Here is a 24,401-nt window from a genome sequence, read left to right as displayed (position 1 = left end):
TGATGTTGTTAATCTAGATTCTAGAATTACGTTCTTGCCTCCATTTTAGTTCATTTTAATTCAAGCAATATAACTCAACGAAAATGTTAAGTAATTAAAATAAGTAGAATACAAGAAGAATGAATTAAATTTAAAAAGCTAACAAAAACGCTACACAGATCAATAATTAATACACTTAAATTTCTTTTTAAATTCGGCGGCAAATTACGACTACTATATTAAACTAACTGTTAGTTTGGCGGCGGCTTCAAAAAGTCAACAAATAAAGGATTAAAGAAAAATTATTTAAAGGATTTATTGCTGTGTTTTGAAGTCGATTTTATTTTTTTAAAGGTTAATCTGTTTTACATTAAACAATGAAGAGACCTAAAAAAATTTGCAAGTATGAAAAAAGTCTGCGTTTTACAAGAAACGCGGGGGCCGAGAAACTTGAGTTTCATAAAAAAAATAAAAGGAATGCAAGTAAAGTAATATAAAAAGAATACTATCGAACGTAAACTACGACTCGCTGTACGTGGAGATAAATATACTTTTTCATCTCAAGTTTTCCAGCTCAAAAAATGAAACATATCTTCAGATCGTCTATGTAGACAGTATAATTCTTTATTTAAAAAATTCTCTTCTGTTCATTGTCCGAAAAAAATTTGTATATACGATAAAAATCGGTCCATCGTGTGAAAAATAAGGCTTGAAGGTGTAACATACACATGCGTGTGGAATTGAGCTATCTGGGACGTATGATTTGAAAAATTTTTTATCTTTAATATTTCATTTGGTTTTCTTTAGCTTTTCCTTAAGATCCTATTTTACTGTAAAATTATTTACGCCTTTATTAATTCTGAAGAAATCGTGAAAAAAGTAAAAAGAGGCGTAGAAGAATGGAATCATTACTGAAATTTTATGTTATTTATCAAATACATCATATTCCATATTCAAAGTAAACTCTTTAAATAGTTTTACGACAAATAGTTTGAAGATTGTTGAAAAAATGTTCAACCTCCATAAATTTTTTGCACGGCGATAAACATGTAATTCAAGAAGAATGTGTTAAAAGCGATATTACAGTTGTAAGTAAATAATAAATGATTCCGACACAGTAAAGCTCTTTGAACTTTTACCGGCAAACGTGCTTAGGAAATAAAGTTAAAGTTTTCAAAAAGAAGCTCGGTTCTACGAGTAGATTGAATGCGCTTCATTCCCTTATAACGATCCATTACATTAAAACCTCTCGGCTTTCACTTTAGAGCAATTCCTACTACTAAGTCGGAGCAAACTTTTTATACACTATTGCAGGAAGTTAATTTTTTTTTTGCGTATGGCTGTTAGCAATCGGAAGTCTTCAAAAGAAAATTTGTTTTCCTTTTGATTCGTGCTGGAAATCGAAGCCAGCACTTAGGTTTAGGATTCAGCAGATAACAAACATTCAGCAGTTAAACAAACTGAATCGTGTAATTGATGCAGTCGTTGAAAGAACGAGATATTCTTTCATTGCTGTCGATGCTACTTAAAATTACAATTACTAGAAACGTATTTTTGAGCGTAGAAAATATTTTAACTCAAACTGTCATATTAATAAACAGTTTAACTAACTGCTTCGTAGGAGCAGAATGTTAAATTAAACTAATACATTTCACATATTCATAAAACTGGGATTTGTATTTTTCTCATAGTACTATATTTTCTCATAGTACATTTTACAAATTATTTATTACTTTACATATTTTTACATTTTAACAAAATGGAACGATTAATGAAAGGGAAAAGTAGGCTCTCTAAACAGTTTTTAAAACAAGTTTCAAGCGCTTCAACTGCCAGGAGGCATCAGGCACTATTAACTGAATAGCATGAAGTAGATGTGAATCCCAAATCGTTTAAACTTCATTATCTAAGGTATCCGGCTTGTTAAACATGGCTTTAGCGCCATGAAACTCTTTAATTTTCAAACTCCTTTTACCTGATGGTGTTGAATCAACCAGGTGTTGCCAAACGTTTTAGTTGTAAACTTTGTGGTTTGGCGACTTAAGACCAAATTTAAAAAAATCTCATGTGGACACCATATGACTTCCTAGTACGCCTATTAAATTGCATATACACATTTTTTTCTGCACTTCATTTAAACTTATTTCATTTGAAAATGAGATACGATCATCCAATTCTTTAATAAAGTGGACAGTTACCCAATTGCAGAAATATTAGTTTTTATTAACATCAAATTTTTGTACCGTTATTAATTCAACAATCTTACATGAAATATTAAGATAGAGTAAAAGTCCCTTTATTACTCATATTACTAGATCAGTATTATTCGTATCTTCATGAGTTGCTGACTGAAAAAAGTTTTAGATTTCTGGAGTGTCGTGTAAAAAAAAGTTAATAATAATTAAACTACTCAGTTTAGTGAACTCCTTTATACTGGTTACAAATGCTAATTTCGACCTAAAGGTGTAAAATATCCAGTTTTTATTGTTGAATTATTTGGTGAATAATCAAAAATGAAAAAGACACAATCATACAGGAAAAAAAGACAACACGAAGAAATATATCTCAAAAAACGACAAGAAGATAAATATGAAGGGGAAGAAAATGTTAAGAACAAGGGAAGAATAAAAAAATTAAGAGAAGATGATAAATATAAAGTGGAAGAAAACGTTAAGATCAAGGAAAGAATAAAAAGATTAAGAGAGGATAATGAATATAAGAGAGAGAAAATTTGAAAACTAGAAAACGTGTACACGAATTAAAATCAGAAGAATAGTATTAATAATAATTATTAAACCAAAGAGCGATTAAATGATAGGCAACAAAAAAAAAATAAACGAAATGATGATCAACTCCGACTTAGGGAAAATATTGTCCGACAATATCAGAGGAGTAATTAACTGAAACGTAAGAATTGTTAGCAATTTATTAAAGATCAGGCATGTATGCTTCAGTGTATATGTTTTTCTTGTGAGGGTCTATTTTTCAGTTACTCTGTAGTTAACTTTAATGTAGATAAACTTAAACAGAAATTCCAGAATAATTAAATAAAATTAAACTAGAAAATTCAAAAATAATACGATTTTAAATTATAATTCTCAATGAATATTAAATAATCGGTCGTTTCACCAAATCTATTACATATACATATATGTAATGCCTATTAAATTACATTTATACATTTTTAAAACTATACCATTTTTTTTTATCATTGAATTATTATTTATTGTAATTTTTTTACAATTACGGGTTAATAATTATTAAATCAATATATTTAAATTAAAAAAGAAAGAAAAGTTAAAAAAAAGCAGATGAAGTCTATTCGAGCCGATGTGCTTTCCCTTTAAGACCCAGATATTTCATTAATTAAAATTTTTATTTTAATTTTGATTGCAATCAAAAAGAGAAGTACAGAACTAGATGGTACAATAGTGCTAAATCCAAAATTTCAACATCCTACGGCTAATCATTTTTTATTTATGCGAGATACATACGCACACACATAGGTACGTATGTGCAAAATGGATTCAGGGCTGGTCAAAATGGATATTTCCGTTGAAATATGAAAACCAAGATGTTTCGCGATCACAATAAGTTGAAAAAAAAGAAAAATTAAAAAAAGTTAAAAAAAGAAAAAAGGAAATGAAATCTGAAGACCGAATTTTACGCGATCACAATACTTCCTTTACTTCGTACAATGAAGTAAAAAACTCTTTTTATTAATATGTAAAAATCTTTAATTAGTAATCTTTTCACTTCACCAATATAATCTTAAACTATAAGTCTAAAAGGAAAAATCATGAAAATAAATAAACATTAATGAGATGATCGTAAGATTATGAAAATTTAAGAAGTTAAATTTCTGATTAAGAACAAAAACAAAATAAGCAAATAATAAGCATTAGTGGGATATAATTCCACTTAAAAAAGTCCTAGAAAGTCAACAAATCTCCGCTCTTCATAATGTAACGAAGGAGCAGGAGGAAGACCAACAAAGGTTGAAACGAATGAGCAATACTGTTAAAGACAATTCCAGGAGGACGGTAATTTATGAGGAATTGTACAACTGCAAGGCCAACGGCCAACAGAAATGAAAAGAGATTGCTTAAACAATTACAATAGCTTAATAGTATAAATAAAATGTATGTTTTATAAAGTAGCGCTCCGTTGTTCATGTATCAGATGGTAAACACAAAAGTCTTATCGTAAAATAAACTTAAAAAATTTAATGTACATAATCGTTAAATACGAAACTATTATTAAAAAAAGAAAAACAATATATTTTAACAATTTTCAGCATCAAGCAGACCCTAAACTATATTAACGTAATAATAATAATAATAATAATAATAATAATAATAATAATAATTTTTTTATTTTATTTGCTTTGTTTGTGCAACAGAACAGTTATACAAAACCTTTGTATGTTGCACAATATCACATAAAGTCACAAAACAACAGCCTCAAGTCAGCAACCCACATACAAATTAAAAATACAATATTCAAAACACAATAATAATAAGAATAAAAATAATAATAACAATTATACAGTCAAATACAAAAAAAAAAAAAATAATAATAATAATTCTTGATAAATAAAGCGAAAAATAAGAAATTTTAACGGTCGTTCAAAGTATGGAATTAGTTTAGGCCAAGTTGAAACTTTTCATAGAGTAGAGTTTTGCCTGTTTTTTCTATCCATAGTTAAAGCGCTAGTATCTTAATCGGGGTTTTAGTATTGCGCTCCTATTGGTAGAACGCGGAACTAAAGTTGGACATAACTATTTGCAGTCAGCATGCATCTCGCGCCCTCATCACTGCTTCTTATGCTGTTGACAGTTCTAATTCCAGGTAAATATCGCTCATAACCACACTTTCGTTTATTGTTTAATGATCCGAACGCGGCCGAACTTAAATCAGTTTTGTGTAATACGTTTTTTAAATTTGAACTAACAGTCCGTAACATTAATTTTACTGTATTTTAACAGAAATGTTATATTTAACAAAAAAAGAAAACAATTGTATGGAATTAGTAATTTAAAAAAAATTCAATTTTGTTTTAAAAAAAAAAATCAAATTAACAGGCTAAAATACATATATATATTGATTATGTATTTTAGATCCTAATTTTCATAAGAAAATAAATAAAATAAGCCACACCATGATTTTCATTAAATAGGCAGGTAGAAAAATCTTAAGTTTTGAAAACACCTATAAAATATCTTAACATTCCAAAAATAATATGCTAAAAAAAATCTAGTCGTAACTCAAGTTGAAGAATCATCACTTTGTTCAAATACTTTATTAGAACGTTTCGAAGTTACGGAAAGCTGAAACTTAGGACATCGATTACTGTTGGTAATTTTTACTCCCTAGATTATTATTATAATTATCTTTTTTATTCCATCAGAAAAACAGTTTATTTTTTTATTAAATGAAATTCGATTTACTTTATTCTGTAATTTTTTTAAGGTAAGTCAGAAAGATGTCTATTAAATTTTTTTCTTTTTGTTTTAATACAAATTTTTTCGTACTTAATTAATTTTAACATTAGATCAGAAACATTTTTTGTGTGTAACTAAATGGGTTTCGATTCTGAGTCAAGTTCCAGACACTTAGTAAATAATTAAAAATAAAATAAAAACAAATATTGTTTCTTTAATAAAAAATTTACTTGCTGGAATTGACACAACTCAATTAAATTAATATTTATTAAACAAATATCTAGTTTCAAATCTTGAAAATAAGCCTATAGATTCCTATATCTTTATTTATAAAAAGAAATTATCATGAAAGAAGTTATCTCTAAATCGATTAAATAATAAAATTAGTTTATAATCACCAGTTCTATAACATATTAATGGCCACTGTAATAAAGTTTTTATTCTTTTTAATATTTATTAGTAATCTATATTAAAAAAAAAAGTTTGCATATCCTCGCTCGGTAATTTTATTATTACTACCCAAAACCGAGCAGAATCGTATCTATATTTTGAAAATTAAGAAAACTTTGACAACATTTTGCTACAAAACTTTCTTTCAAAATAAACCGATTATATAAATATCTAAAAAAGAGATTACTATATTACATATTTTGGGCTTGCGATGTACTAATCGACTAGCAAAAAATAGCTCTATACTTCTGAAAAAAAAGAAAAAAAGATTAAATATTATTAAAGCTAGAAAATAAATAATAACTAAGTAGCCGATTGTAATTCAAGTGCATAAGCATTTATAATTGTAGTATAAATTCCGAGCTACATTTAAAGGAAAATCCTAACATTTGTCGAAGCGGAAGCAGTAGAGATAAATCTAAATTACGTGATACATCATTAGCGTAGCCTGATAATAAGGGTATTACTATTTTAGGGTACCAAAAGTAGCAAGATACTGAGTTTGTAGTTTTGTAGTATTTCTTCTGTGTACAACTTCAGATCCGCTGACAAGCGAAACCTTTTTGGATGGTGGAACGTTCTTAAAGTCAATTTGATGTAAAAAACATTAAGGTTATTTGCGAAATGATTATTACCAATATCAGTAAGTCATTAGAAATTAATTAATTCGTTTCTTTTTAAATCCCTCAGTAATTAGGTAAGATGATAACGTAATTAAAAATATACATAAATTTAATAAATTCTTGAAAAAAAATTAAATTAAATTATGCATTTTTAATATTTTATTTTGAATAATAGATTAAACACCACTACATATAAACGAAATAAAATAAAATAAAAATAGGGTTTTGTTACATGAAACTTTGATTATTTTAAATTTGATATATATTTCTATTTGTTTATTGGTGGGAGTGAGGTAGGAGGTAAGATTACATTTAACTGTCTCTTGTTTTTGACATAATCAAACGTTATTTAGTAGCAACAAAGCAATTAAGATTAAATACTGTAGATACGATGTTTATAGAAGAAAATGACTTCTAAATATACATATATTTTTTTATTTTCATATTTTTTAATTAATTTTTAATCGGCTCTTAAAGTTAAGGCCTTAGTAGAATTTGAACTTTCTAGAACCTTCAAAATAAGCGCCATTTTAAAGAATGTAAAAGCTGGGAAAAAGTCTAATTTTTGACATCTCGTTAAAAATCCTAAGATCTCTCGTTTATAATTCAGTCGGGTTAAGGAAAAAAATTAAATTTTAGCCGCATTAAAAAATTCATTAAATCAGGAAATCCTATTTTTAGTGAGGACAAAGAGGAAAGAAAACGGCAATTATAAAGACCAATCTTATATCTTGTCACATAATTATATATATAAACTAAAAGGTCTCTGTATTTTATGTAGGTTTGATAAGATACCATAGAAAAGGATTTATTATGAAATTATTCATCTATTCAGTGTAGTTTTAGTATTGATTTTATCTATTCTCACAATTTTTTTGGTCGCCTGCCTCTTCTCTATGTTTTTTTTTAATTTTTTCTATTCGTCATATATTGAAAAATTCAAGAACAAATCTTAAAGTTCATATAATTTGCTAAAATGTTTGCCTTTATGTTATTATGAAACTGTTAGGTATGAATTCCTTAATTTTTTGATGAATTAAAGGATTTTGAATTCCTCGGTCAGCGTGTATTTTCTTAAGAAATTTTATAATTATAAAAGTTAATTTAAAAAATATTACGATGTGTTATGTGTAGAAAATAATCTAAGATTAATCTTCTTCGGACTCGGTTAAAAAAATGTTACAAGAAATTTGCCTGCGAATAAGTTTTCTGTTTTCACAAACTTTTATTCCAGATATTATGGGTCCAAGCGGGAAGGACATCTCGTTAAAAATCCAGAAACACAAACAAATATCTAGTTAAAAAATATCTCATTGTTGGATTACAACCGAATGAACTGTCTGATACTTTCTGAAGGTTACTGATAGCAGCATACTATGTAAATGAAAGTATCATATTGTTTAATTATTACAAACGATAATACTTAATTTCGATCACCTAATGCTTCGACCGAATTTTCTAGTCTTAGATGCGTTAAAAATGTACTTAAATATGTAAATTTATTAAAATAAGCAAGCCATTTTCTTTTTAACACCTTTTAAAACCTTCTAAAGAGGTTCCTTACTTCCCTCGAATCGAGGAATGTTTTTCGTTTCGTTATTCGTTCAAATATTTAGTTTTCAAAGATTTAAATTTATGACCATAATATTTGTAAATTACATTCAAAACCGTTTTCATGCCTTTTTTTTGTTTCAGTTTAGTCCCAGACTATTCTGTAATATAATTGTATTCTGTATCAGTTATTTAATTTGTGTGATAGAATTATTTAATAAACACGATTTTCTACAAATACAGTAATTTGACAAGTAACTTAGATTCACAAATGTCTAAGCAAATACTTTGTAGGTTGTAAGTAAAAAAAATATAAATCAAAACATGTGAATGTTAGAAATTATTACTTATTGTCATGGTTAAACGTTTTATTACATATAAAAACTGTGGTCTCCTATTATTCCACAAACAGAGCTAACAGTTATTAAGTTATTAATAATAATTGCTGTAGTAATTTTAAATTATAATTTTGGTGAGTTATTATAGCATACACACCGTATATATATACGGATATCCCTAATAGAACCAAGAAAAATACGTATATTTTCTAAACTTATTCATATTAGATAAAATGTTAAACAATTAGAATCGCTAAGTTAATCTAATATCGTAGATATAAAAATACACAGATCTATTAAACTTACAAGAATTCACATGAAACGAAGAAAAATAAATTCTATAACAGCGTATGAATTTTTGAGGTTTTGTTGAAAGAAAATAAAGATTTAACGAAATATAATTCAATAATTTTGCAAATGTACAGTAAAACAAAACTTTTATATAAAATCGAAGGATTACAGCTTAAAACTGTTTAGACAATGTTAAAACTCTAGTTTATTAGTTGAAGAAAAAAAACATATTTTTTGTTTTGCTGAAAAATAAACAGTTTTATTTTCAAATCTTATCGGATCAAACTCATTGTACTTACCAAAATACGAACAACATTTATGAAAACAAGACTCATATACGGGAAGTTTTATTACGAAGAGGTTTAAAGGAGAGACCATATGAAAATTTAAATTTCGATTTTTCAGTTAACTGAAACTCTCGATTAACTTATTTATCTGATTTCTTAACAGGTAAATTATTTTTATAGTTATCTAAATTATATGAATAAGTTGCGCGTAGATAAATGCATCTTGTGAAGATATGGTAAGATTTAGCTCTTGAGAGACTGAACCGATTTTCGTGAAATCGGTTCAGTTTCTCAGAAGCTACATTGTGGAAAAATTATGACTATAATTAAAAAACTGTTCTCCGCTGGACTTTAGGACAAAAGGTCAAGGACTGTTGAAAAATCTTTTGGACTTCATTTTATCCGCCTCAGTAAAATGTACTTACTGCTTCCCTGGAGTTAGGTGATATTTTTCCGGCCAGATATTCTTTCCACCACCTACTGAAGGGAATGAAGTATAAATGAATTATTTTTTAACGAGGATGAAAGTCCATACTTGAACCCGAAAACTTCTGAATGAAAACCAAGACGCTTTTATTCTACCCAGGAGATTAGCAACCAATTTAATTGACGTACTTTACTTTTTTCCTTAAAATGAATTAGTTTTATATAAATTACTGTTAAGCACCTTTTTTCGCCAGTAAAATTCTAATATGTCAAAATCTAAAAAAATTATAAAAAACCCTACTTTCCTTAAAAGAAAAATTGGCATTTGTCATTTTTAGTTTGATTACTACTAAACTAGCCATTAAAAAGTGACAAAATTTCGTACGTATATTTTTTTAATTTCATGAAGGAAAGTTAATAAAAGTATATTTTCGTTTATAAGATGAAATATCACCCGACTTTTTAAAAAAATTCCAGTTAATATTCGAACTGAAATTCATGTTGCCAGAAACTTTCATCCGTAAGTGATTTATACTACATGCGGTAAATGAAATGAGACCCACCGGGTTGGTCTATGGGTGAACTCGTCATCGCAGATCAGGTGATTTCGAAGTCGAGAGCTCTAAGGTTCAAATCCTAGTAAAGGCAGTTACTTTTATACAAATTTGAATACTAGACCGTGGATATCGGCGTTCTTTGATGGTTGGATTTTAATTAACCATACATCTCAGGAATGGTCGACTCGAGACTGTACAAGACTTACACTTCATTCACATTCATACGTATCATCCTCTGAAGTAATACCTTACGGTGGTTCCGGAGGCTAAACAGAAAATGCAGAAGGGGTAAATAAAGTGAAGTAACCGAATTCATTTTCAGTCGAAGAATAAACTGAGATCCTATGAACCGTTTATGAACGGCGAGATTGAAAACGTCGTCGGTGAAAATTTTTACCATTTGGAAAGGTTTTTCATAATTCTTGATCTGCTCTTTGAGATTTGTGCCAGTTTTTAAAGATAATATAAAATCAGAAAATTAATCACAAGCCCCTTGGATGTGATGAAAGCTATTTTATTTGGGAAGAGGAAGAAAAGCTTTGAATTCTTTTAGTCTTACCGGTTTTAAAATTATTGTTTTAATATTTAAATGTTTTAAATATATTTAAATTGTAATCCGTTGCAGTATTCTCCAAAATTTCAGTAAGAAGTTGAAATATTATTTAATTAAAAAACTTTATTTTGAAGTAAATCATAAACTATAAGAATTTTATGTTGACTTCTTTAGCATTTTCATCTTCAATAAATATTTATTTATTGTATTATTAAACATTCGGAAAAATCCTTCTTTTATTTATTAATTATTTTTACTGATTTATTTTACGGTTAATTTCTTTTTTTATATTATATTATGTAAAATTAAGTTGTAATTATTGTATCTGCTTATATTGTTATATTTTATGATTATTATATTTATTTATTTTCTTAATTTATATTTTTATAATCATATTATATAATGATCCCATCGGGCTGGGCTAGTCTAGATGCTCGTCGTTGGAAATCGGTTGTTTAACAGCTGATTTTCAAAGTCAAATGTTCTGAGATTCAAATCCTAGTAAAAGTTAGCTGCTTTTGAAGGGATTTGAATACCAGACAGTGAACAGTGGTCCGCCTGAGTCTGCACAAGACTACAACTCATTTACATGACATCCTCATCCCATTGAGCCATGGGGGGGGGGTTGTTTATTGTTCACTAATTGGACTTTCCCTAATTAAATATATTTTTTGAATCTGATTCCTATGAAACATATGTCTGTGTGTGTGCGCGCGCGCGCACGTATGTATGAAATCTCATTTACTTAATATCTCCGGAACAGATCCCTCTTTCATGAAAATTCATATACGAGTGACTAGTGGACGCTGATGACTAGCTGCCATGAAATTTATGAAAAAAAAAAAAATAATAAAGTTATTATCTGATTTTGAGATGGTTATATTTGAAAGGGTTTGTTTTTTTAAAAGTATTTTACTTGTTAATGTTACCAAAAATATTATCATTTGTGATAAATGTTTATATAAAACATACCTGTGGAAGTTAAAATTAAAACAATTTAAAAATATCTACACAAGCATCTTCAACTTTAAAATGATGATTTATTAATTTTTTTATCTTTTTAACTCATCTATCGATTTCCGATCGTTTTTTAAAAATTATTTTGTAAACGGGGCGTTTATACATAGAGTTAGAAGTAGTTAAAAATTAATTAACACTTACAAATTGAAGTATTAAATTTGCGTTTTATTAACCATTTCATTATTTTTCTACTAAATTAGCGGTCATTATGGTGGGAAGTTTTTTCATACCTTATCAGAGATTTATGTGATTTAGAGAAAAGTTGTACTGTACAAAGTTTTAAAACGTTTTTACTGTCTCAGCTCATCAAATTTAACTTCAGTTATTATTATAAGTAGATTATTATTACACATAAACAATGAATATTTATTCACCTTTATTAATTTCTTTTATTTTTATTTTTTTAACTATTATTTATCGTTGGGTGTTGCACTTTTACAGTTATATTAATCTTGTACCTTTGAAAGATACCCTTCAACATCGCTGATAATGCAAATATTAAATTATATTATCAAATTACAACATTTTTATCCTTTTTTTTTTGTAATTTTTAATATACATACATATTTTGGCGGTTTTTTTTAATTTCTACAAAATAGAATAATTATATCCTTGGGATATAGTATTTTATAATGCTAACATTTGGTGATATTAGTCACACTTAAAAAGAACGGGAAGATAAACCACATATTACTTTATTATTAAGGAGAATTACATCCTGGTTACACATTAATTTATATTAGTATAATGGCTTGGTTAGACAAAAATATTGGTATAAAAAAAATCACTGCTCCGGGAAAAGTAAGTACTTTATACTGTATATCTTTAAATTTTATTGAATAATAATATCAAAAAAAAGCATTAAATACTTTTATTTTAGAGGTTTTCAAAATAAGAGATTGGCAATGCGAATGAAAACTTCAAATCTCTTGATTAAGATTCATTAAAGTTTTCAAAACTAATAAAAAGATTTTAAACTACCGATCGATTTATATATTAGACAGATAACACTAAATTTAATTAGCAGTATTATTCTGCTTAAGTTATTTTAAGTTACCAATAAGATTTTAATTTTATCGATTAGAGATAATATTGTAAAGTTTTTTAAATAAAAATGAGACTCACTTTCTCCACACAGAAATGTGTAGAAATGGTCGCTTTGTCATATTACAATACGGGGAATTATTGAAGAACTGCAGGGTTATTTCTGTAAATCCTTGTAGATAGATCATAAACAAAAAACTGAGAAAAATGCGGTCCAACAGTTCTTTTAGAATAGGATGTAGAATAAAAAAAACGCTGAGGCAGATCGAAAAACTGATGTTATTTGTTGTATTTTCTAAATTATTTTATCGGCGCGTGCTGTTAAAGGATGAAGCTAAAAAAAATCACTTCACGAGATATTGCTGGAGGAAAAAATGCACCTTTGTGAAGTTAAAGTAGTGGAGAAGGTTCAAGCAAGAGTTAAACAATAAATAACTGACTTTTTACGCTGGCTGTAGACAGTTTACGGAAGACAAGAATTTTGGCAAACAATAAATATTTTTTGATTATTCGAATTCTTTCAAACGCGGGCGAGTAAATTGGAGTAAATTGGAGCTACGAAAATCTAAGAGTAATAATTGACGGTCATCATCAACTTATTTAAAACTTCATGTTTGGTGTCCCTCTGGGATAATGTCATAGGCCATGTTTTATTGAGAAGAACCTATTAAGAGAGGTACTTAACAAATTGTATTTGAAGAAGTAACCACCTCATAAACTTAATGAAAATCTGACCTAAATCATTTTAGGTCAGATTTGTAAGTACTACGGGTAAAGCCCACCATAAATGTTAGATGGTGCGCCTTGCCCGTACTGCTCAAGCGTAAAGCCGTAAACAAAGTATAAATTTGAAAAATTCTGAACGAATGAATAATTCGGCGACGATCGGGTAGGAACTTGGTTCAGTATAGCGATCGTAACGCTCTTTGCTTTTAATTACTCGACTTTATTCTTTAGGACACCTTAAAAATACCGTTTTTCTAGCTGAAATATTTGTTGATCTTTTTGCGAATAGTAAACGATGTTAGACCAGTGATTCTCAACCGTTTCAGCTCCACCACCTCCAAAAAGTAAAAAATATATATAATGAAACTTTGTGGCCTCCAGCCCCAGCCTAATGAAACCTAGTTAAAACTATTTAGCTGCAGTGACAGCAACGAAAATGAACATAAACGTATGAAGTGTACACACATTACAAATTTACAGGTCCTAACTTGATGTATACGTGCTCCCTGTAATTTTGTCTGCTTGCGTAATATTCGCTGTGACAGCATCAAGTTCAAACATTCATATGATAACGTTTGAACACGTCGTGCTCTCAGCTGCATGAAAGAGGTGTAATGGAATGCAGAACGTCAATTTAGTTTCAAATGCAAAGCGTGCGTCTAGTGTCTTTATTTAGGTTTTTAAAATCATAGTTTCATTGAAAATAATAACTGAGGTTTCGGTTTTTTAGTGTGCGGTCAAACTGTGTAACTGTTTGTTTTTTCAATTAAATCCCTATGCTAAAATGGAAAGATTTGAACAAACGAAGTGGGCCTCAACATCCTGGGAATCAATGGGTAAAAAGACAAGATTATACAATGACCCCAGTGGAGGAAGACACCTGCCTTGTGGCGATCCCGGTCGCCACACCACTTCCTCTATTCATAGCCCTGATGGACTTTACTGGAGACCATCTTTCAGATGGCCTTTAAACTCGATAACACAACACAGCCATTACTTTGGCCGCTTCAGAATGCCACTGACGCAAATACCTCGGCAGACATTTCCATCATTCTATTTACACAACTTACTACCGCTTTCGTTTGCTCTTCCAATCACGACTACCTACCGTGACCTACAATCCTCAAATGTTAAATTAACCGTTTCGCGGAAGCGCGATAACCGCGCCTTCTCTTTCTATATCTAACTTCAAATTAGACTATGCACTCAGATCATTGCTTGATCTTTAAATACCAATAATAATACCCTCATACCGACAAAACAAGTGTTGATCGCAACAACGACGATTTTGTCCTACAATTCAATTTATTCAAAAGTCCTCTTGATTTACTTAAAAATCAAGAAACAGATTCACATATTTAATAAATCTCTAACGAAAACTTCCCTATCGCTCTCTGCTCTGGTCCGCTTTCGGGAACGAGGTAAATACCTACACCCTCCCACACCGCAGTTCCATCAGAGAGTTCTCCACACATCCATTCTCATCCTAGCAGTGAATATCTCAGTTAACCGCAGCCAGATGCCAAAACGCCTATCTTGGAGAAGTTAACAACCAGAGCCTCTAACCCGCTGGTTGCCATTCTATCAATACATCTATAACAGCAACCCTTTCACCTATCCTCCACAGGGCTAAAAATCTAAGGAAGCTTGCAACTACGTTCCATTCTGTTTCGGTTTTCCAATTAACTTGCGATCAAAACCAGATTTGATGCTCGCAAGGTCTCTAGCTACTTTTGTACGTTCAGCTTCGTACCTAGACATATAAGACATGGCGCACATCACCAATGGCCATACACTCCAGACACAAGCCTGAATTAATCAAACCAAATCTGGCCAACCTATCTCAAAAAGCACATGTCCAGAAAGAAACTGTGTAATATGCCGATTGGGAGAAATCCACCTAACTATCTGAATATTTCTCACATACAGAGAAATACCATATGTGTAACGACCATAGGACGATTCAATCCTCTTGACCTGACATAAATGGAAACCTTGGAATCTTGGTCGTCTATTTCTTTTATGCACCCAGAGGTGTCATTTTCTTCTTAACATCATAACGTAACTGGCGCTCAGTCTCAGGGATATCAATGGGCTTAATATCAGAAATAACACCAATTATAGATAACAATAGTAGACGCTGGTCTCTCAACAAAATATTTCTGTAACATTTTTACCTCATTCGATGAGCCCACACAGATGCAGCATGCAGTTTATAGCTTCGCATACACCCTTATATAGAACACGCATTCTGGATTAAGCCCTCAATCAGGGTGAACTGCTCTTCGAACATCGAAGAGAGCAGAACAAGCCTTTTTGGCAGCAAATTGAAAGTGCTCCTTGAATCGAAGATTCTCATCAAGGATAACACTTAGATACTTCTGTAGCGGGACATAACTAATTCGATGACCTGCCATTGATATACGAAGTCGTTGTGTAACAGCTAGTTTGCCCTTAAGCAACATCATCTTTGTTTTCTCTGGACTAAACACCATCTTATGTTGCAAACTGGAGCATCGTGCAAGCCTGGGCTCCTTTGAATTCAATCTCATTCCTCAAATCTTCTTTAACCAGCAAAAGCCCATCATTCGTATAAGCAGTCGCGGCACTCACTGGATAACCTCAACCTCATAAAAGAATCGAATTCAACAACCCAAACCAAGGGCAGTGTTTTAGTGTTCTAAAACACTGCCGTATGTACAACCTTTAGATAGCGTTTTTCTTACTTCTGAGACGCCATCTCGAAGTAGGAACTTCTCGATTTCTGAAATAACTATATAACACATCCAGCTCATACTGCGTACAATCACGCTTCTGTTGCTGAAAAAGAGCAGAGGGCCATCACAAATTATTAAAAGCTCCTGATATGTTCAAAAAGATACCCCTATCTCTCTTCTTCTCTGTTTAGCCTCCGGAATCACTGTAAGGTACTAGTTCAGAGGATGATATGTATGAATGTAAATGAATTGTAGTTTTATGCAGTCTTAGGTCGACCATTCTGAGATGTGTGGTTAATTGAAATCCAACCACCAAAGAACATCGGTATCCACAATCTAGTGTTCAAATCCATATAAAGTAAACCTTTACTAGGATTTGAACTCACAACTCTCGTCTTCGAAATCAGCTGATTTGCGATGACGAGTTAACCACTAGACCAGCCCGGTGGGCTTCAAAAGATACGTAAGACATACTCAAACTCACTAAAAGTAACTATGTTCATAATCTTAAGAATAGAATTTTCCGTGCCCCTGCCTGGGCGAAAACCATACTGATCATCCATCAAAAACTTTTTAGAATTCGATCTATCATTAATACGAATATACAATACATTCTCTAAAACCCTCCTTATAACTGACAGGAGCGTTAAAGGCTTACAAGAGGAGCTCACATTGGGGTCCTTGTCACCACCTTCAAACAACAACTTTAGAACACCTTTTTTCCAACAAAAAGGGAAATAGCCAGAAAAGAGTTTTAGAACATTTAAAATCAGTAGAATTTAAATTCAGTAGAATATTTAAAATCTCAGCTTTATTAGAAACAACACCTGCTGGATCGAGAAAGCCGACAAAATAATATTTGTCTTACGCTTATGCCCTAGGGCTCTATATCCCCTGCAAGGATCCTTATTTCCTTGCTCTCTAACAATAGAACGCTAAGAATTTCTTTTTTATGTTCTGACTAAATGAAAATATTCAGACGTCTACCTTCGATAGTCATTTACCAAAACCGCCGCCGTTCAGGATCAGTCTCCCGTTGAGCAGCTCTCCTGAGACGATTCAAGGACTGTTTCAACAAAGACAACTGTTCAGTCCACCAAAGGACAATTCTCTCTCGATCCGAACTACGGGGAATTGAATTCTCAGCGGCATCGATGTAAGCAAGAGACAATATTCCTGCTAGGTCTTCTAATTGAATATCATCCTGACTTTGGTCTAAGACACGGAGTCTAACAGAGAAAATATTAACAAATTTAGACCAGTTCACCTTCCTGTGCAGGAAGCACCCCTGATGTACGGGATATCGCATCTATAAGCTTCTCGCAACTCCCTTGCCAACTCAAAGATAGTTAATCAAGATCACTCACTGTAGAATGACAATTATTTAAATTATGGGTTTACCTCATTCAATGGAAAGCCACAGTGCGTTGTTTGCTTTCAAATCCTCTTCGATGAAAACGTGAAGCCATCAAAATTAATTCGACACTTGGAAACTAGATATCCAGATCATAAAAGCAAACCCTTGGAATTTAAAAAAAAAAATCACACGCTTTGAGAAATCAACAAGCTTTTATTTGTAAATCATGTCACAATGATAAAATTACACTTGAAGCATCTTATCTCGTAGCATTAAGAATTCCTAAAATGTCCAAACCCCATACAATCGCAGAATACCTCACAATGCCTTCTGCAATTGATATGATCAGTGTTTTAATAAGCGTGGAAAAAGCAAAAAAAAAAGAAAAAAATTCCGCTTTTTAATAGCATAGTATCAAGGCAAATCGATGACACGGCTGCCGATGTTCGCAGTCAGATAATTCAGCAAGTGAGTTCAAGTACATTTTTTTGTATGTAATTTGTTGAATCAAAAAATGCGGTAAACATTTCTCAGTTCTTATGTTTTGTAAAATATGAATGCGATAGGGACATATCAATTAAACATAGGAAGCACTGCTTTCTTCACAGACATCTTGCCACAAAACATATTCCGGAAAATCTCACAAATTTTTTATAAAGTTGTAAAAATGGTTAATTTATTAAAAGTCAACATTACAGGCTGTTTAATAAAATACAATGAAATGGGCGAAAAGAAAAACTCTGCTCTTTTCCATATAGCAGTCGTATGGTGATCGCGGGGGAAGATTTTACACGGTTATTGGCATTGCGAGATGAATTAATATTTTTCCAAAATAAACAAATTCTTAATGTTTTTACAGAGTTATGAGTATATTCCACTCTTGGCTTACTTAGCTGAAGTATTTATGCATTTAAACAACTTGAATGTGAATTTACAAGAACGTGATAAGAACATTTTATTAATCACAGACAAATTCATACTTTCACATAGAAGCTTGATATCTGGAGTATTCACCGTCAAAGCAAAAATTTTGATAAGTTTCCAATCACTTCCGATTTATTGAGAAAAATTTGGATGAAGAATACTATTATTCAACACAGTTTAGATAACATGAAGATGCATTTGCATGAGCTAAAAATTCGGTTGGAAGAGTGTTTCCCGGAAGATAAAAAAAAATTATTTCTCAAAGAGATGGGTACTAAATCAATTTAGTGGAAACGTTGTTGCAGCTGCTAAGTTATCGGTTGATATTCACGATCAGCTGATCGAAATGTCTGCCGATAAAATGTTACAACTACAATTCACATCTGAAGATTTAGATACGTTTTGGTTTGCTCGTCGAAGTGAATATGATAATTTACTCACAGAAACATTGACAATATTAATCCATTTCGCCACGTCTTACTTCTGCAAAAAGGGTTTTTCATCTGTTGTTGCGCTGAAAACCAAATATGGGAATCGTCTTTTCATTTGAAAATAATTTGCTTTTGTGTGCTTCTAACATGGAATTTTTTAAAAGAAAATCATACGCTTTGAAAAATCAACAAACTTTTATTTGTAAATCAAGCCACAATGATAAAATTACACTTGAAGCATCCTGAAGTTTCTTCCACGTATGAAGAAACTTTTAAAAGAAAATCAAATGTAAACATCTCATTAATTTATTCTCTTTACATGTGTACTTATAAATGTAAGTAAAATGTTTATAATAAATGATTTTTTCCTCACAAAATGCTTTCGTTATTGTTTACGTGGCAAGTTGTAATCTAATTTCGCGATCCCCCTTTTATATTAGCGCAACCCCGAGGTTGAGAACTATACTTTTGAAATTCATGCAGTTAGTGTGACAAAAGAAGTTTGAGTTGTGTTTTCAAAATGAAAAATCTCAGTTAAACAACATTAATTAGCAATCCGTGACTGAATATCGTGTTTTCTAACTCCTACTCATTTTAATAATGAATAAAAACATTTAAAAATGTTGTTTTTAATTTTGTTTTTTTATTTACAATGAAAAAAATTATACTTTCTGTTTCTATATTAATTAATTTTTGTACATAAATTTAAATTGATAGTTGTTTATATCTGGATAGGCATAAATTTTTAACTTTTCAAATATTTTACAGCCTTAATTAAGACATTTTGATTCTGCAATTCATATTTTCCTATTTTTCTTTTTAAATTCTGAAACCTTAAAGTAAAAATAATAGATACTTTTACTCTAGGTTTTTAATATTACAATTAGTGAAATTTGATGACATAAGTTGTTGAATGCTATTACTTAAAGAACTTAATTTTTTTGACATTTTTACATCAGTATTTTTCTCATCAAAACATTATTTAATATGATGCACAACTTCGGTCCGTCCTCTCCATTTTTAAATTTGTTTACACGCCCCGAGGATCATAATTATTGTGCTGTTTTGGATTTCAGAATACCTGAAGAATAGAATATTATTTGGGATTAGTAAGGTTTTATGGGACAAAGTAAATGTATTAACTATGTTAAATTATTAATTTAAAGGATAGCCCTTAAAAAGATTAAGGCGTAACATAATTGAAGCGGTACAACATTAAATGATAAAAATCATATGCATTTGGCTTGTTTATCTTTGTCATACTGTAAAGCTGAGGAAATAATATTTTGTTTATTTATTTAAATTGAATGAAACAATACTTCTAATAACTGTATAACCTACCCTTTTTTTATTTAGCCTCGGGAATTACCGTTCAGGTATTAATTCAGAGGATGAATGAGGATGATATGTGTGATGAATGTAAATGAAGTGTAGTCTTGTACAGTCTCAGTTCGACCATTCCTGAGATGTGTGGTTAATTGAAACCCAACCAGAAAGAACACCATTAACCCACCGGGTTGGTCTAGTGGTGAACGCGTCTTCCCAAATCAGCTGATTTGGAAGTCGAGAGTTCCAGCGTTCAAGTCCTAGTAAAGCCAGCTATTTTTACACGGACTTGAATACTAGATCGTGGATACCGGTGTTCTTTGGTGGTTGGGTTTAAATTAACCACACATCTCAGGTATGGTCGAACTGAGAATGTACAAGACTACACTTCATTCACACTCATACATATCATCCTCATTCATCCTCTGAAGTATTATCTAAACGGTAGTTACCGGAGGCTAAACAGGAAAAAGAAAGAAAGAACACCGTTATCCACGATCTAGTATTCAAAGTAGTCCTTTACTAGGACTTGATCTCTGGAACTCTCGACTTCCAAATCAGATGATTTGGGAAGTCGCGTTCACTACTAGACCAACCCGGTGGGTGAATGAAACAATACTGGATGCAATTCTCTAAATTTTCCATTAATAATTAACACCCAGTTATTAATTTATTTTCTTTTTTTTTAATGAATAATGTGTTGATAGTGTTTGTTTTTTAAGGTATAAAAAGAAACAACGAAACTATTTATCCGTAAAATATAAAACTATTAATAAATAATTAATTTAGCTGAACGATGTATTGTATTATCACTACTTCACTGATATTTATTAACGATCATTTTTAATTCAAAAAGTTGTCGTCAAAAAATAATTAATACGTATTTAAATTGTATTTAACTAAAATTCAAGCAATAAGAAAGTCTAATTAGCGTAAATAAAAGTAAAGATCAAAAGTGAGATTTTCAACCTGCTTAACGATCTCAGTCAAATCGTTTTGTGTTAATATCGATAGATTAATACGAAGGGTGAATTGTCTTTTCTGTTATCATTTTGTTTAATAAACTCGGAAATTATTATATTTAATTTACCGTTACTGGCAACATATTTGCCACTTAAAACAAAAAAAAATTATTGTAACTGGTAAGCACTGAACAAAACTGAATTGTCATTACAGAGTTTGAATTGTCATTACAGAGTCGTGTAGACCATTAAGTTAGCTTTTATCCCGTTTTGGAATATAGATCTAGGAACAAGATATAAAAAATACTGTAAAAAAAAAAAAATGTTGGTCGATGATTAATACTTTGATCAAAAGTTTAAAATCATAATCAATAGCAAAAATACTGCCTGTTACTGAACTAAATGGTTATAGTAAATGCAATTTTTATTTACAATGAAGTGTTACTAGTACTTTCATTTTCGATTTACTCGCTCACCTATTCACTTTAAGTCACTGAGACATGATTTTTTTGGTAAGGCCATTCTAATCGTACTAAAGTAGTAGAGCTCGCACAAGAGTGTTTGCTCCACTCAAAATTCGGTTACAGACAAATTTTTAAACCTTTAGTTGAGATTTATTATTCAGCTTATTTATCTATTTAAAATTAGTAAAAACGTAGTTCACTATACCGTTTGTCGAATCGATAATCGAGTGTTGAACCATTAGTTGCTTAAACATAGTATTAATGCTATGTGCAAATTAAAATTTTAATTTATATTTGTTAAATTAATGTCGTATATTATTGGAGTAATATACCTGAAATCTTCAATGATTTGAGAAATTTTCTCAAGTGGGATTTCTATGGTGGGTTTTGAAAAGGCGAACAGGATAATTTATTGCGGTAGCTTATAATATATGATCAATAATTTGTCGATTATCGATACGTTTATAATTTATTTGACGAAAATCTCAGCTACTGATAAATCTGTAGCTGATAAATGACTACTGATAAATCTGTAGATGAATCTATTATCGAGAAACTTGAGTAATATAATAATTTAGGTTATAATGAGTTCATATGTTTTTTTGTCTTCAGTCATTTGACTGGTTTGATCCAGCTCTCCAAGATTCCCTATCTAGTGCTAGTCGTTTCATTTCAGTATACCCTCTACATCCTACATCCCTAACAATTTGTTTTACATATTCCAAACGTGGCCTGCCTACACAATTTTTCCCTTCTACCTGTCCTTCCAATATTAAAGCAACTATTCCAGGGGATGCCTTAGTATGTGGCCTATAAGTCTGTCTCTTCTTTTAACTATGTTTTTCCAAATGCTTCTTTCTTCATCTATTTGCCGCAATACCTCTTCATTTGTCACTTTATCCACCCATCTGATTTTTAACATTCTCCTATAGCACCACATTTCAAAAGCTTCTAATCTTTTCTTCTCAGATACTCCGATTGTCCAAGTTTCACTTCCATATAAAGCGACACTCCAAACATACACTTTCAAAAATCTTTTCCTGAGATTTAAATTAATTTTTGATGTAAAGAAATTATATTTCTTACTGAAGGCTCGTTTAGCTTGTGCTATTCGGCATTTTATATCGCTCCTGCTTCGTCCATCTTTAGTAATTCTACTTCCCAAATAACAAAATTCTTCTACCTCCATAATCTTTTCTCCTCCTATTTTCACATTCAGTGGTCCATCTTTGTTATTTCTACTACATTTCATTACTTTTGTTTTGTTCTTGTTTATTTTCATGCGATAGTTCTTGCGTAGGACATCATCTATGCCGTTCATTGTTTCTTCTAAATCCTTTTTACTCTCGGCTAGAATTACTATATCATCAGCAAATCGTAGCATCTTTATCTTTTCACCTTGTACTGTTACTCCGAATCTAAATTGTTCTTTAACATCATTAACTGCTAGTTCCATGTAAAGATTAAAAAGTAACGGAGATAGGGAACATCCTTGTCGGACTCCCATTCTTATTACAGCTTCTTTCTTATATTCTTCAATTGTTACTGTTGCTGTTTGGTTCCTGTACATGTTAGCAATTGTTCTTCTATCTCTGTATTTGAACCCTAATTTTTTTAAATTGCTGAACATTTTATTCCAGTCTACGTTATCGAATGCCTTTTCTAGGTCTATAAACGCCAAGTATGTTGGTTTGTTTTTCTTTAATCTTCCTTCTACTATTAATCTGAGGCCTAAAATTGCTTCCCTTGTCCCTATACTTTTCCTGAAACCAAGTTGGTCTTCTCCTAACACTTCCTCCACTCTCCTCTCAATTCTTCTGTATAGAATTCTAGTTAAGATTTTTGATGCATGACTAGTTAAACTAATTGTTCTGTATTCTTCACATTTATCTGCCCCTGCTTTCTTTGGTATCATTACTATAACACTTTTTTTGAAGTCTGACGGAAATTCCCCTTTTTCATAAATATTACACACCAGTTTGTATAATCTAGCAATCGCTTCCTCACCTGCACTGCGCAGTAATTCTACAGGTACATTTACAGGTACAGGTCTATTCCAGGAGCCTTTCTGCCATTTAAATCTTTTAATGCTCTCTTAAATTCAGATCTCAGTATTGTTTCTCCCATTTCATCCTCCTCAACTTCCTCTTCTTCCTCTATAACACCATTTTCTAATTCATTTCCTCCGTATAACTCTTCAATTTATTCCACCCATCTATCGACTTTACCTTTCGTATTATATATTGGTGTACCATCTTTGTTTAACACATTATTAGATTTTAATTTATGTACCCCAAAATTTTCCTTAACTTTCCTGTATGCTCCGTCTATTTTACCAATGTTCATTTCTCTTTCCACTTCTGAACACTTTTCTTTAATCCACTCTTCTTTCGCCAGTTTGCACTTCCTGTTTATAGCATTTCTTAATTGCCGATAGTTCCTTTTATTTTCTTCATCACTAGCATTCTTATATTTTCTACGTTCATCCATTAGCTACAATATATCGTCTGAAACCCAAGGTTTTCTACCAGTTCTCTTTATTCCGCCTAAGTTTGCTTCTGCTGATTTAAGAATTTCCTTTTTAACATTCTCCCATTCTTCTTCTACATTTTCTACCTTATCTTTTTTACTCAGACCTTTTGCGATGTCCTCCTCAAAAATCTTCTTTACCTCCTCTTCCTCATGCTTCTCTAAATTCCACCGATTCATCTGACACCTTTTCTTCAGGTTTTTAAACCCCAATCTACATTTCATTATCACCAAATTATGGTCGCTATCAATGTCTGCTCCAGGGTAAGTTTTGCAGTCAACGAATTGATTTCTAAATCTTTGCTTAACCATGATATAATCTATCTGATACCTTGCACTATTGCCTGGCTTTTTCCAAGTGTATATTCTTCTATTATGATTTTCAATTGAGTGTTGGCAATT

At 30.9% G+C, this 24,401-nt stretch overlaps 1 protein-coding gene across 1 annotated transcript in view; it reads left to right on the top strand.

Annotated features, from left to right (window-relative positions):
* Positions 1-4,707: 4,707 nt before the first annotated feature.
* Positions 4,708-24,401, top strand: part of LOC142334206 (carbonic anhydrase 1-like) — a 122,296-nt gene continuing 102,602 nt past the window's right edge. The window contains exon 1 of the mRNA XM_075382036.1: positions 4,708-4,830. Coding sequence (XP_075238151.1) covers positions 4,776-4,830 — 55 coding nt within the window. The 5' untranslated portion in view covers positions 4,708-4,775. The remainder of the gene's footprint in view (positions 4,831-24,401) is intronic.

This window comes from Lycorma delicatula, chromosome 1 (genome assembly GCF_047948215.1).
Source record: "Lycorma delicatula isolate Av1 chromosome 1, ASM4794821v1, whole genome shotgun sequence".
In the NCBI taxonomy this organism is placed as follows: domain Eukaryota; kingdom Metazoa; phylum Arthropoda; class Insecta; order Hemiptera; family Fulgoridae; genus Lycorma; species Lycorma delicatula.
The sequence above is the reverse complement of the archived record's forward strand: the minus strand, read 5'-3'. Positions and strand labels throughout refer to the sequence as shown.